The following is a 16,007-nucleotide window of genomic DNA, read 5'->3' as shown; positions in this document are numbered from 1 at the left end:
ACAATTTAGACTTTAAAGTTTAGTGTGGACTATCTCCAAACATCACCTGCACAACTACTGCTTTACATTCGAGTCATGTAGTAGAAATGCCCCGTGTTGTTTTAACCGTGGGTTGAAAAAGTCACATTCACTAATGCCAAGAAGACAAGGTCAATTGACTTTAACGCGCCATCTGCCATCAAAGGACCCGCATCACAACAAATGGCTTTCTAATTTACTTATCTGTGGTCTGTGGTCAGGGGAATTAAAAAAGAGAAATGCTAATTGCCCACATCCTATTTATCATAGCTTCTTTGAAATTGTCCATACAAGTTAATTTAGTCCGCTTTGGCTGAGCGGCCAGGGAGGAATACAGATCTGTGATACACTACAGAATGATAATTTCCCGTGAAAATGACATTGTGTGTAGGCGGACGAGGAAAAGCCAAGAAAAAGACCAGAAAAGGAGGATCTGTTCGTTGGGTCCCTAAAGTAGCTCAGTGAAAAGGTCACTGTGTTTATTATTCAGACACGTAGTTGCTGCATCCAGTGGATGACAGCTGAACAGCGTCGCACACACATCATCCTTAATATGTGAAAGTCCTGTCCTATCCATGAATTGTTGACTGAATTACTACATCCATCACTCCTACTTATTTCTGCCAAAGAAGAACATTCTGGAACAAGAGATTTAAGAAAATTAGAGTGCAACTTTAAATACATTAGGCAGCTGCAAAATTGAGACGTTCCAGTTTATGCAATCTAAAAATGATTAGTCAGTGATCAGTGTCACATCTCTGACATTTCAAACATGGCATCACAAATAGGATCAACACTAATTCTACCACTTTTCTTCAGAACGGGAAACTTAGATCATACACGTATATAATAGTTTTCCAGGTATTAAGCTATCATGAATCTAAGAACACCATTGATATCTTTTTCCATTGTATAGATAATGTCAAATACTTCAGACCCACATTTCTTAATCTTCAGACTCCTGAAATGTTAAGACTCATCTTCTTTGACAGCTAGCACTTTTGAGATTGTCTTATTGACCTGTATGACAGCTGTAGTTCTTAGTAGTTTGAGAGGTTTCTACCCTGATTCAAAAGGTGCAAAAATGGTTTGGTCTCTGTAGCTAATTACTCCATTCTTGACAACCTCTCAACCCTAGAACCTGCCAGCTGGTTTGAAAGGCCTGTTATCTTTATTTTTATTTTTATTAACAAGCCAAAATTCTGCCATTTATCAGCTCCAGAAACTGTACAAACAGAGAATCATTTGATTTTCAACCGTTTAACTTCCCTTGAACACTGTGTCGTGCAGTTCCATTGGTAAAAACAACCAAATCTAATCTTCAAATCGTGATATTTAATCAAATCTCTCAAGACTCTCTGTTACTAAGTTTAGTAGCAACTTTTAGCAAAGCCGTTGTGGATTTGAGTTTACAGTTTTGATTACTGTATATAGTGGCACTTTTGCAGATGCAGGCAGCTGTTTTTGGTGAAAATGTTCTGAAAACCTTCCCTGCACCAAACAATAGAGAAGCGAGGAGAAACTATTAACCAGACATTTTATTCAGAAGTTGTTGGTGGAGACCAAAAAGGGGGAAATAAATGGTAATGTTGCTTCGTAGCTGCTCCAGCTGTAATGAGCTGCTGTTTGCTATCCAGTTTGCCATATGAACCTAAAGAATGCTAATATATCAGTAAAATTTAAACACCTAAAATCTCATGATGATCTTCTATAATCCTATGTACTAAATGGACCTTGACGTAAGACTTTTAACAGTTGCATTGCAGTTACATGTAGTTATGTTTTGACAAAGATGCATTGTGGACATTACAAAGCTGTAGAGAAATTTCAAAGGCTTTACTCTCTGTTATTTCTTTTTGTGCTGTAGGACAGATTAGTCAGTGCAGCACCTAATGGGCAGTCTCAAACACATAGAGTAGCATAATGAAGAATCAAGTCCATAAGAGAAAAAGCACATTTCTACAACATGAATCTTACTGATGTGGTCATATTGAGGCCACCAATGTGCCAGATAACTGATCATAGTGACTTATGTTTGTTTGTGCCACAGAGACAGGAGAGGATTTAGAGCGCTGAGTGAGGCTGATAAAAGCACCTGAAATTGGTCGCAGGCTGACTGGACATATGAAGAACAGCAGATAAGTGAGGCGAGTGAGAGGTTAGGCTTATTTATTGGAGTCAAAGTGACACACAGAGAAAGTGACACTGAGAAAGTGGCAGCTGGGATGTGAAAGTGGGTTCAGTTCTCTTAAGACCACATCAAAAGGTGTTTTCCAGAGCCCGATGTGTGAGGTCATGTCTGCCTGTCCCTCTGTGGCATCCTGGGTACCAGTCCTATTTGCTTTTTACTGTCCCCTCTCTGCCAGGCAAAAATAGCAACGCTTATGTGGCTCGGTATCCGTGGTAACAGACGGAGTATACAGAATTCAAGTTATACAGATAAAGTTTGCTTGAACGCTATGAATCCCTACAGCACAAAGTGACGCGACTCTGTTTACTGACACTGTATGCGTGACTTTGACGATCAGTTCAAACAGATATTTGCATGACAGTTACAGCTTGCCAACTTGAGGGTTTTTTTTTTCAAAACTTTTACAGCGTGCATGCTGTATTTACTGTCCTTGTGTGGTAGTGCTGACCGATAAGGTCACTGAATATAAATGTGTACGATGCAAAAGACTAACTGAAATGTGATGAATAAGAAAAATCATTTTGTTTACATTTTCAAACGTTTGACCCTCACATTAATTTGTGTCAGTTTCTTGGTGACTCCGAGCACGACAACTGATGAAGGGCAGAAGAGTGAGGAAAAAAGATGTTTTTGTTCACTTCAGAATGAAAAGAAAAAGAAAAACCTTTAATTTCTCATTGTTAAAATGTGTTATTTTAATGGATGTTCTGGTTAACTGGCTAGATATTCACCTGTAGTTTGTTAAAAACATGGTTAAAATAATTTATTTCAAATTAATAGAGATACGGTTTTCATTTTTTGGAGTCTATGTTTGCCATTTACCTATTAAGGCAGAAAGTAAGAGGAACTATACAGCTATTACACTTAAGTATTTTTTTATTCCTCACAAGTCATATCATCATCGCAGTATTGAACAATGTCATTGCACATCACTTGTTTGGTGATTTAGTGCACACCGCTAAAAGTAAATGTCAACTTTTCTTCAGCCAAGAGTTAAATGAGAAGTTGAACTCCACTGTAATGTCTGTACACAAAGTATGAAGGTGGTAGCAGCAGCTGGTTAGCTTAGCCTAGCATATAGACTGAAGACAGGGACAATGAGAGCAATCTAAAGGCAAAAAAACTAAAGCAATCCATCAGACAGGGCTGCAGACTGCAACCGAAATGCAACTATTTTTTGAGAGCGTGCGAGTTAAAGTAAGTACACGATGATCACTAGGCTGAGTTGGGTGTCCCTCTAACCGATGCAGGTAGCAGCTGCATTAGTCATAGATGTGGAAATTGTGCTTTTTCTTCATCATTGGCACTGTCAGTCTCTCCCTACCTGACACTTGAAACAAACTATTTTGTCGTTGCACGTTCCAATGATGAAGCACTCTGTAGCTGACTATGTGAAAAAACAAACTAAGAAAAGAGAGGAGGAGGCTGGTGAAGAGGGACAGGTCATACTCAGATCCATCGTCTGATAACGAGTGTTGCTGGCAGTCAGGCAGGGAGATACCGACTGATCCAGTGAAGGAAAAAAAAGTACCATGTTCAATCACAATGGCGAACACAGCAAAGGGGCTGTAAAAATTAATGAAAAGTAATCGCAATCATGATTTTGGCTTCCGCTCATAGAAAACTCCACCCATAAAACACAGTCCATGTGAATAAAATCACTTCCTTTCAATGCCTTATTTCACTCTTTTCAAAGTACTTCTTGGTCACATACCTGTCTGAGTAAACTGCAGCCATCAAGCAGTATCTATCTCACCAAGCATACATGAGAGGCATTTAGGTAACAACGGTAAATTGTAGTGTCTGTCAATAAGCAAATGTTTGGCCTGTGCCCAGTTTAGAGGACTGATCTCAAACAACCTCTAGGAAAAGACTGGCGCCAAAATGAATATACTGTCTATTTAAAATACTTCCTAAATATCAAGTCTGACATCACTACCAATCTTTACATCAATGTAAAACCAGGCTATGCAAAGATCACTATTTATTAGCATGCTATTGGTCAATACCACACTGCCCTGGTGCAGGTACGAAGGTGCAGCCAGCTGATAAGGTTGGTCACACCAGTGCTACCAGTGAAAAAGTTAGTCTGGATCTGTGCATTAAACTACAGGAGATGGAATAGTCCAGTGGTAAAAATCCCTGGTTCAACACTAAAATGAACACATTTCAGACTACACATAGTAATTTCATCCATTGTTAATATGTAAATATTAACTACAGCAGCTTTAGATTACAATCTGACCCCTTAAAAACAAATGCACCAGCACCAGTCAGAGAGCTGTTTGTTAGCCAGATCTAATGAAAGTCATGACTACAAATACAAAGAAGCTCCATCAGTGATAAATAAGTCGTGACCACACGTTTAACCTGAGGTAACAGCCATGTCAGAGGCAGAATCAGCTTTAATGGTCAAATACGTATACAACATACAAGGAATTTGGTTTCAGCTGTTGGTGTCACGCTAGGAATATGGAACAGAATATTAAACAACAAAGAAATTATAGAAAGAGGAACGGGGAGGAAAAAAATAGTAGTAATAAAATTAAACATAACTCAATATATACAGAAATTTACAGCTAGAAGGGAATATATAAATACAATAGTGCAAATGATACTTGCATGATGCGGTGCAAAAAGCAGAGAATGCTGTACATGGTGCAAAAAATACCAATGTTTGCTTTATGAAACACGACAAGCTGTTGACATCCTGAGCGTCAGCTGGGTGCCTCCTGCTGATTCACGTTCTGTTACACTTGAGTTTCTCAGACGGATCAAAACTGATCTCCAGCTCTACTCTAAGTTGTGGTAGCAGAGGTCTGCAACCAGTTCATGGTTTTACTCAGATAAAAGCTGCATTTGTCTTAAAACTAAAATCTCACAAGCAGCAACTCACAGAAGCATTTCTTTGTTATGCATCAGTTGTAACTACATCACCATGTGGCAGCATCGTGCCACCAGAGGCCAGTTTCCAAACCCTGAAACAGCGTAACAGAAGCACAGCGTCCGTGGAGGAACTGATTGAGAATTTGGGGTCATCAGAACAGACAGACAACACATTCAGTGTGTACATGAGCGAACAAGTCAGTGAGTTACACAACTCCTCATGTCTCTGTCCTCCTCTTAAAGTTTCAACCTTCAAATGTAATTTATATTCATGAGGACATGCTAATCAGCTACATCTTGACCCTTTGTTATTGTAGGTCCACAAGTAAGAGACACTCCATTCAAAAATGTGATGATTTTATACTTCACTTACACAAAAAACAACCAATGACAACCTTAAAACCCAAAAAATATTGTACAGTGTCTGCCTGCTTAAGCTGGAATCTGTAATTCAACTGATATTTAGCTTATTAGCATTTTTACATAGTGAGCATATGAGGTTTGCCATTCCTCATACTACCACTGCCCCATTTCCCCCACATCTGCCCTTCTCTTCCTTTTTCAGCCCACACAGAACAGGCATACCTGATTCAGATGCCATCATATTACACATTGACCAGTAGGGACTTGCACTTTCTAGTAGCTCTGTAGACTGTTATCATTTACTCTGATTACTGAAAAAGCAGAAAATAGCCCCGATGATGTTAGAATCAGAAACTGAATCAGGTTTAATGGCCAAGTATGTGGACACACACATGGAATTTGACTGGTGTGTAACGTAGGCGACCTCTTGAAGTCATCTGAAGAAGTATTAAGTAATGTAAAAATCTCTGGTAAAGTTGTCACCCTGAAAACACCAATGAAGCTTTCTATCATATAGCAAGCACAGCAAGAGACTGTATTTTAATCCAAATCATAATCTTTTCCTAAACCCCACTAGTAGTTAGGTTAACCAGTTGCCAAATTTAACCAGACGCAGACAGAAACAGAAAACGCTTTTGAACATATAGTGAAAACCAGTCAGTGAAAATGAGGCTTACATCAAAAAGTGCTACTATAATAATAGCCCTGTTAGTGCAAAATTACAGCTCCACCATCATTAAATAATTCTATATAGTGAAAGCAGCTCACTGAGTCTATAGAGGAGGTTCCTACTCCTCCATGTGTACAGGAATGATGAGCGATGATGACAGCCATTCAAAGGGTCAGATGACAGAACAGACAGCTGGCACACCAGGAGGAGCTATTAACTGAAACTAACAAAAACTAGACTGGATTAGAACTGCAGACCCTGCCTTCAAATTCATATGCCTAAATTGCTATACACTTCCCCACAACAATTTTACACAGAAAATTCTTGTTTGCACTTTATTTTTTCAGGTTAAAAAAAGCAGATTTCTTTGATTTCCTTTATAAACGTAGCATTTACACTCTGATTCCATATCGATCATCGATTGATTAGCCCCCTTAATTAGCTACCTAATATCCCTGTAACTACATAACTTGTTACTTGGCTCAGAAGTTGAGAAATACCTCAATAAAGTCTTGCAGTAATATTAGCCCACTTGAAACACTGAAGATGGACGTACTTTTAATAACCCTACTTATTGGTTGGTAGATTACATAGTGGTCTTAGTTTTACAATAGTGTGTGTTTATGCTGTGGAGTCCAAAAGTCTTAGAGCACACCAAAAATTCTTTCAGTTTGAGGATTTAAAGACACAAGAAGTTCAGATTCTGCACTATTATTAATTGTATTAGCTTTCCTTGAAACAGCATTTAGATGATGCTCAGCTGAATTTGATTTACTCATCAGAGGTTTGTTTTTCTAAATCAACCTTAAGCCATTGTTCACCTGATATATGTATATATATATATATATATATATATATGTATGTATGTATGTATGTATGTCCTTCATGTTTCCAGCAGAACATTGCTCAATAAGTTGGAAGACATGACATCTGAACTCAATAAAAGTCTCACACTGTTATTCTGAGTAAAAATGGTCTTTCTCTTCGTCAAATGGGAGACCTACAGTAAAATCACCATCAATCAGAATGAATTAATTGCATTGTAAACAGCTGCACAAATGTTTGGCAGTTGTTCAGTTTACAAGAATACAAAGGTTACTTTGTTACTAAGGAACACATGAAAGCACTGAGATATAGAGTTTGAGTCTCACAGTTACAAAGTGAACGCTATAGTGGCCAGGTTAGCAGATGTACAACAACAAGATGGCATGTGAAAGCTCCCTGGTTGTGTAGTGTGATAAAACGCTCCTTCATGGCACCCTTTGTTGTTAATAAAAGCCCACCATCTCTTTCACCGCCACTCTTAGACTCATTCCTTTTTGCCCAAACTGTCTGAAAGCCGGCCATGGATATGGCTCCTGTAGATATGTCTCTGTGAGACACATAACGCTACTCTTACTAAAGTCCACTCATTTCCTCACTGGGACCACTGGCTGGTCCATCTTAATGTACAACAATCACACACTATCAGTGGTGATGACAGAAGATGTATCTTATATCTGCTCTTATCCATCAGTGTCGGGATTCTTTTTTTCTTCCTCTGCATGTCCTCTGATTTATACATGGATGCCCATTGTGGTTGTTCTGGTCGCCATGCAACAGGAGCACCACTGAATAAAAATGGTTGCAAGATAATGAAAAAAAACATAGCAGAAGTCTTCCAACCATCACGTCCAGCGATGGCACAGCTCAAAAAAGTCCCCATTAATAATCCAGCCAAGAGTGGCAAAAAGAAAGTTGAGAGAAGTTGGAAATATTACATTAAAAAAACAAGCAGAGCTACTTCAACAGGCTGAATGCACAGTTGGAACTCATTTGTTAGTTCAGTGAGAGACAAAAAGCAACCTCATTTCAGATACAAGATTTGATGAATAAAAAGCACAAGACTCTAATCAGCAAAAGTTCTGTCAAAAGAAAGCTGTCTAGAAGTTTCTCAAAGGATGAGGAGAGTCTCCGAACCATTTCTCAGCAGGGGAACAAAGAGACAAATGCTTGAGTTGGGCTAAGAAAGAAAAGCATTTTATTGTGGATGATGGAAAAAACGTGGTGTTTACTGATGAATCCTCGTTAGAGATTAGTGGTAGAAACAGAAATGTGTATGGAAGGAGAACAATTGGACAGAAAATGACATCCTAGTGAATCAAAACCCACAGTGAAACATGCTGTCGGGAATATTAAAGTATGGTGAAGTTTGCTACTGTGAAGTTGGACACCTGCAGAGAATCGACTCCACCGTGACCAAGGAGAAGCAGCTCTTCAGAGACATGAGCCACCCTCTGGTTTGCATCTTTGTGAAGAAGGATTCATACTGCAGCAGAATAATGAGCCTAAAGACAACTCAAAGCTTAGAACTCAAAAACCAAAAATGATCGAGAAGAGCCGAGTGTCATGGACTTTCCAAAAGCACCCAAGGGCTCAACTACGAAGCAAGTTTGACATATCTAGGCTTTCTTTGTGTGAGTCGACTCAACAAAAAGTAAAGCTCCAGCCAGAGTTAACGGTTATCACAAAGGTGATTATCAATTTGCTTTGTTAAATCAGACTTTCTGCTCCAAACTCTGAGCACGTTCCCATGAAAGAGGCGTTTAACGTGTCATGTATCTCTTCTTCTGCACAAAATCAACCGATCATGTGCAGCTGCTTCACTCAACAAGTTGTTTTAAAGAAGAACAAAGAGGAATATAAAAATGTATGACAGTAAAAAGCACTGCTACTGCAAATGGTGCAAGACAGGAATGCTGGTAGAAAACTGTTAGACGTGCGTCATGTATTTATTTTGTTGATTAACGCAGCTGCTTCTCTTCTGCTTTACAAGAAGATAACAGAATATTGTAATGGACCGATATTGCTGTCGATGTTGAGCTTTCAGTGTTTGTTTGGTTCGAGATTGACCTAATGTCAGTGAACGTGCCATGTTTAGTTAGCTCACCTCTGATTGGCTCAGAGTCAGCAGTAGTGTGTGTGTCGAGTGAGAGAGAGGTGGGAACGTCTGCTAATGCTGGAGCTAAGTTATAGATTTTTTGTAGTTATTTTTGCGTTGGCTACAGGCCACGGTAGTCTGTGTGAAGGTTCAATAAATGACCAGAGAATGAGATGAAGTCTCACTCATTCATCACAGAGCATCACTACATTATGTTGCACCATTTTTGCAACTCGACCGATGTTCGACGGTGTTTCGTCCTCTTCTGAGACGACTTTTGTTTTTTTTTAATATATCTGACTTCACTTCCATTTTCTTCGAAGCATTGCCATCAGAAGAGTCTGACTTACGCTTGGGAGCCATAATGAAGGGCAAAAAGTTTTCAAATGTAGCACAATCCAAGGTGGCTTACACCCAGGTGTCTTATAAGTCGTCTTATAGTGTTGTGTGATGACGTATTCATCCACTCCACTTGTCAACTAGTTCCATGTAACCAGTTCTGATATAATGACTAAACATCGTAGGTCGAGAACGTCGTAAACCAAGAACTCTCTGTACTAATAAACTAATCAATGTTCTATTCTGTGTTCTATCAGCTGTAGAACCAACAGTGTAAACGGACTTGACAGCAAATCAGGACGACATAAAAACATATTAATGTGATTTCTGCATCACCAACAAAATACATGTTGGGTTCCCATGACAACGTGATGCATACAGTGTGAAATACTGTAACTAAACGGCTTCACTCAGTGGTTTTAGTAACGTACAGCTCAACATGTTTGCAGATACAACATATTCCCTGAGCTGAGAATCAGGATCATTCATAAATAGACATCAGGGAACAGTTTGGTTAAAGGGAGATGCTTCTTCCAACCAACTTAAATCTGAAACTCTGGACCAGGTTAGCTCCCCAGTTACCATGGAGACCTAGTCAGGTAAAAAGAGAGCCGCCTTCATGATGCTGAAAACTGACTTTAGGCTCAACACACTTATCTCACTTCGTAGTACAGCCCTCTGACCTTAACCCCACCAGACATGTATGGTCTACTTGAAGACTGACAATACTAAACATTCCTCAAAAGACAAGAAGCTCTTTGGAACGTTAGCCATATTTTTATGCACATTTTTAAGTATCACATTAGAAAAAGTTAATGGAAAAACAGTTTTTACGCCTACGTGTTTTCTGACTTTCGAAAGTGAGCTGCACCTCCCAGGAGATGGACACACTCTGAATAAGTCTGACACAGCAAGCATTTAACTAACATGAGCTGCTTCTTTAATCGTCTTTGTCATCAGACCGCATGAAACATGTTCAGTACCAGCTGACATGAAAGAATCATAACAACTTGCCTGATTATAAACGATTCCTGAATGCTTCTCTGCATTTTTGTCTCGTCCAAGGCCAATGATATATTTTTTTTCCTCTACAAGGTTTCTAAATGATTCGCAAATGATCTTTAGTTTACAAAGTCTTTTGTTCTTCTTCGACTCTCTTTATTACGGCCATGCATAACGTAGTCTACACTGCCTCCTTCTGATGACACTATGCAGCCCAGGTTTTTCGCTCCACAGCACTTAATGGAAACATGCCTCATTTTCTTTGTAAAATTTTTGCAACATTTCAAGATTTGTTCGAACAACATGGTGAGGCTCATACAACTCAAGTGTTACCCTATCATGTACATGCATATTAATAGCACCCCACTTTATTTCCTGTGTCACATTTATGCATTTCAAGCTTTTTGTGTGTCATTTGCAGCATTAAAGAAACAAGGCGGGTTAAGTTTAAGGTTACGGTCGGGGGAAAGGGTCTTTAATCACAACTACATGGTGTGCAATGAAACTTGACATGCAAACAATGCAGACTGACTTTGAGGCATTTTTCAAATTTTTAAGGTTTGTAATGAAACATTTGAGATTAAATTGTTTTTTGTGCTCATTGGTGCTGTGCTACTTTTGGATCCTTCTGTAGGTTTAAAGAAAAGTCTCAAACGTTCTCTTTATTTTGTTGCTTTCTTCTGCCATTAGCTTTACTGCACTGTTTCCTCATATGCTGCACACAGATGGAACCACCCTGCTATTCTTCTCAAAAATTGCCTCCACTTTCAACTAAAAACTCTACTGTTAGTGTCTTTGCAGCTCTCTTATCTCTCATTTTTCTTTCTTTCTTTTTTTTTTTTGCAGTTGAAGCAACTCATCATTTATTCTGGGACTACAACTGTGTTACTGGTCAAATTATATGCTTATCCATCTGTGTTACACTTTCATTCTCTGTGTCTAATTTTATTTTCTTTCTTTTTTAAAACCTCAACTTAATCGGTTGTATTTCTGAATGCATTTCTTTGGGGATGTCTCTTTTCCTTTGATTATTAAAACATCTCTGTGCTTTATGAGGACTTGAATGAACTCTCTGAGTGCATTATTAGGCAGGTTGTGTCTGACATTGCATTTTAGAATCAGTTTTTTCGGCCAGTGTGACCCATTTGATTATTATCTATTACTGCTGCTTCAACTGAAAGATTGAAAGACTTCACTTGTCTGCACATTTATCAGATTATAAAACCAACACAATGTGCAGATTCCACAGTGAAAATGATTAGTTGTGGTGGTTCATTAGGATAATGAGATACTTGATTTAGATTTACAGTCTGCGACTAGTTTGGTGAAAAACTGTGCAGCAGTGACCCTCACCTCCGATGTCCGGCCGCAGATTCTTATCATATTCTTTCAGTAAATTATTGAGTATTTCCGTGGCGTCGGTTTGCTGGGATTTAGGAGCCAGCATCTGGTTCACAGTGACGTCCTCGTAGTCCTCTTCGTACTCGATTGTTAGAGAGCTGCAAAGGTGAAAATGAAAGAAGGTGATTGGAAACAGCAGAGGCACTGACTGGCTTAAGACAAGGCTGCTGTGCACACAGTTTGCATGTATGTAAAACACCATGGTAGTGTGGGAAAGTCGCAGAAACTTCGTGCATAAAGTTTTCTACAGGGAAAAAACATTAGTGCGCATTTCAAGTGTCGCCAAAACGCATCTAGCATTTTATTAAATCTTTATGAAGGTTTAAACTTTAATGCGCCACTCACCAGGTGTGAAGGAGCGACAGAAGTAAGACATAAGCCAGTAATTTGGATGTCATCGTTTCTCGCAGGAGGACAAGTAGAGCTGAGAGAGGTCGGTGCGTATCTGCGTCTGGACGGTCACAGCTGCTCAGAGGAGAAAGCGGCGGAGTGGAGCTTCATAGTTTGTAATCCAACAGAATTGTAGCTCATTGTTTAAAAGATTTAAAAAAAAAATCTCAGCTTTTCATATAGATCCGGTTCATTTCAGACCATTGAGCCGCTGGTCGCCTTCCTGTAAAAGCTTTGCGGTTCCTCGGTTTCGGACGGTGCCGGTGTTTTACGCAGGTGCGCGCACTGAGAGAGCCTCCTCTGAAAGCCTCCTTATTCATCAGAAACTCCTCCGTGGCGAAGTCTGCGTCACTCCACTTTCTTAAGGAACACTTGCAGGTCTCATAAGAGCTGATACACCTGAATAAAAATACTTTTTGTCGAGCCTTGTTTTTTTCCCCCTCTCTCTCTCAATTATATGCGGAATGTGCCAAATAAAGACACCTGTTACCTGTAATCCAAACGGAAAAAAAAACATCTAGAACACTCCGGAAAAAAAATGATACATACATTATTTACAAGTCAGTTGCAAATATATGAAAAATATGCTTCCTATAAGGGCAGTTATCAGTTTAAAATCAATTATTCGTGATTAATTAATTCATATTAAATGCTATAAAACTGTGAGGGAAAAATGCTTGTTTTGCTGCCAAACATTTCTAAATATGCAGTACAGTATGCTGAATTTATGCTCACTTTATTCTAGAAAATCCTTACAAATACTGAACAGGAACTCAGGAATATTTGAGATTTTTATTATAAAAATGTTATTAATGATTGATTACCTAAATAGTTATCAATAATTAATATTTCCTTTGACTGATTGTTGCAACTCTTTTTTGTCTTTTTTTGTGTGATGCACCTGCAGTTTGAGCACAGCCTCTTTGCTGCTCTTGTTAGTCGCCACATATTCATTTGAAAGCTCGTATATCAAAGTGCTGCCAGAGCCCCTTTAAAGCTACCAAATGCTGTTAATTGACATGCAGCCTCATTCAGAATGAAGCCGCCTTTGTGGCCGTGTTTGTAATTGTAATTGAGGGCCCTTGTCATGTTGCGTTTTATTGTCTTCATTCTGTGATGATGTGATTTATTTAAGAGGGTACTCCACTGACTGTAGCCAAAAAAAAACAAAGCAGTAGAGGCTCAGACATCCTCGTTTTTAATCTCTAGTGTTGGTTGAGCTTAAAAAAGATTTCATCCTACATTTCCCACAATTCAACCTAACATGTTTTTACACCATCCTTGCCTTTTATATGAGGGTACTTCAAAAAGTTCTTGTCCTTACCCAGAATCAAAGCATGTGACTCCAATATTGAGGTAGAGTTCCACCTGTTTAAGAGAATCTGGAGGCTCCAGATGTGACTTTCCTCTGCAAAGGGACAGTGGGGAAAAATAATGCGAAAACAACCATTCTTCTTTGATGGTTTCTGGTAAGGCTGAGATCTTTTAGAAGTATCTTCTCACGTCCACTTCTTTCCAACCCTACATCTCCAGTTTGCAGCACACCCAGGCTTACTGTCTCTGTCCAGATCACCCAAATGACATCAGCAGCGTTTTGGATGTTTTTAGGCCATTAAATGTCCCTCATTATCTCGGATCCTTCCCTTACATATGTTCCTCCTCTACCTTCTAGCAGGCTCAGTAGGCTGTTATCACCTCGTTTAATGACGATGGAGCCGCAATTATGCACTTAGAAAGAGAAACAAAAGTCTGCCTTTGAAGGCATTCGTCACCAGACTCACAGGGGCTTTGAATTTTATTCCTGTTGTGGATCGTATTTAAAGTTTCTTTTTTAAAATTTAAGTCTTGTGGTGGCTTCTACTTGCTGTTATTCACTCTGTTTACGTGCATTTTTCAGTTGGAGTTGGTTAAATTTAGGCACTGAAACAAGTTGGCTGGGTTTAAAGAAGAATCATGTTTTGGGTTTAGAATTTACATGCAAATATTCACACGACCACTAGAGGTTGCTGATGTTTTTGTGGTTACTTTCTGTTTATTGGCTATCAGAATGGATGATAATGGCCTACTGAATGTTGTAGAAGGTGGAGGAGGTCGCTACTAAACCATGTGTATGTGAATTAGTGATGATAACTTTAATATTGTTTCATTAGAAAACCAAATACAACTGTTTTAATGGGCTCAGAAGTGCACCTCAACCCAAGTAGACTGAACTTGATGGAGCGCCCCTTTAAATAAAAACTACCAACAAGGATAGGGACGATGGCAAGAATTAGCACAAAGGATTGTTATGTGGTTCCTTTCAGCTGCTTGAATTAGAGGATGTACTGTGAATGTCTGAAGTTTTCTCCAGAGAATAATGTGGCTAACCTTGGTCCCTCTGCAGCTTTGATTTCAGATTAATCTGGCTGAGCAGCACTGAAGCACTTCTGCATGAGTAACACAAAGGGCGACAACTGTCACCTCCTTGCCACTGTGCTTCACAAATCTCGATTCATTCAGTTTTCATGGCAGCAGCTGTGTATCTGCAGCAGCACAAACAGTTTCCTGTCCTTCTGGAGGACGAGGCTCAGCCACAGCAGCCTCATGGGACTCTGATGGCCGCTACATTCTGTTGGATATGTGGTTTAACAGACAGTGTGGTGCTTTGACATGGAGCTTCTGCAGTGCTGCTGTTGTAGCTGACTGCTGTCCTCCTCTGGTGGCTGAAAAGAGAAATCCACCACTATCTGTGCTGACTATACAAACATGAATGGAACATGGATCATTCTCATTATAAAGTTTATAGAAAGTTGCAGCTAATTTCACTGACCTTTCAAAGGGTCATTTATGAACTACAGCATGCACATTGACATATACAGTCGGCCAAAATAATGTACACGCACATCAGGAAAAGAAAAAACTTGCATAAATATTTCAATACCAAATTTATTCAGACATCATGAGATTAATACAAGTCACCTTTGGCTTCTACAATTACAAGAGGTGCTCAAAGTGATGGCCATTGGCTTCCAGACATTTCTGTTGTGTTGTAGACGTCACTTGTTGGTGCTGCATTCATGAGAGTGATGTAGTCTGTTGAGAAAAGCAGTACACAGTGCTATCACAGTTTGATCAAACTTCAAAAGAAGTATCTATATGTATAGAAATACTTATATGAATTAAATATTTATGCATGTTTTTCTTTTCCTGATGTGTGTATACATTATTTTGGCTGACTCTATATACACTGCATGTGATCTGTAATTTACAGTGACATTTTTAAAAAGTTGTTACAACAGTATCTTCATCTAAACACTGCTGCTTATTGAGTTGATTTGATTAAAGATCACTCAGATGATGTCAGAATTTGCAAAGTTGCTCAGGAGCTAAAACACGGTTGCTTCCACGTCACTTTTCAGTCGTACCTTTGATCGACCGAACGATCAACAGAGCCACAGCTTTTGATCATCTTCCAGTTGTTGTGACATTCAAACAAAATCCTGGAGAACACGAGGCTGATAATGTGCTTCAGCTTTCAAATGACATCTTTACGCTCTTTTTCTAGTCTTGGTTTTTGTGCGATGTTCTTTTTCCCGACCTCTCGCTAACAACACAAGCTTTGATTGTGCGTTTCAATATTTCTTTTCTGTTTCATTAGTTCGCTGTGAAATCTGTGTTCTCATCCTTTATCTGTCACTTTACAACTCTGATATAAAGGTGTTTTATTGATGCTTTTACTACACACAAGCAGTCTGGAAGCTGGGAACCAAGGTCAGCTAATGATTTTCAAAAGTGTATAATTCACTTCTGTAAGGGCACAATATTTTCTAGACTCTCTGTGATTTCAT

The 16,007-nt window shown here is 39.1% G+C and overlaps 1 protein-coding gene across 1 annotated transcript in view; it reads right to left on the bottom strand.

The window, feature by feature from the left end:
• LOC110956458 (gamma-aminobutyric acid type A receptor subunit gamma3) overlaps positions 1 to 12,592 on the bottom strand; it is a 68,275-nt gene extending 55,683 nt beyond the window's left edge. Inside the window, exons 1-2 of the mRNA XM_022201954.2 lie at positions 12,136 to 12,592; positions 11,743 to 11,888 (exon numbers count right to left, since the gene is read on the bottom strand). Of these exons, the coding sequence (XP_022057646.1) occupies positions 11,743 to 11,888; positions 12,136 to 12,188 (199 nt within the window). The 5' untranslated portion in view covers positions 12,189 to 12,592. The remainder of the gene's footprint in view (positions 1 to 11,742; positions 11,889 to 12,135) is intronic.
• Between the last annotated feature and the right edge of the window lie 3,415 nt (positions 12,593 to 16,007).

Source organism: Acanthochromis polyacanthus, chromosome 4 (assembly GCF_021347895.1).
Source record: "Acanthochromis polyacanthus isolate Apoly-LR-REF ecotype Palm Island chromosome 4, KAUST_Apoly_ChrSc, whole genome shotgun sequence".
Taxonomy (NCBI): Eukaryota; Metazoa; Chordata; class Actinopteri; family Pomacentridae; genus Acanthochromis; species Acanthochromis polyacanthus.
The sequence above is the reverse complement of the archived record's forward strand: the minus strand, read 5'-3'. Positions and strand labels throughout refer to the sequence as shown.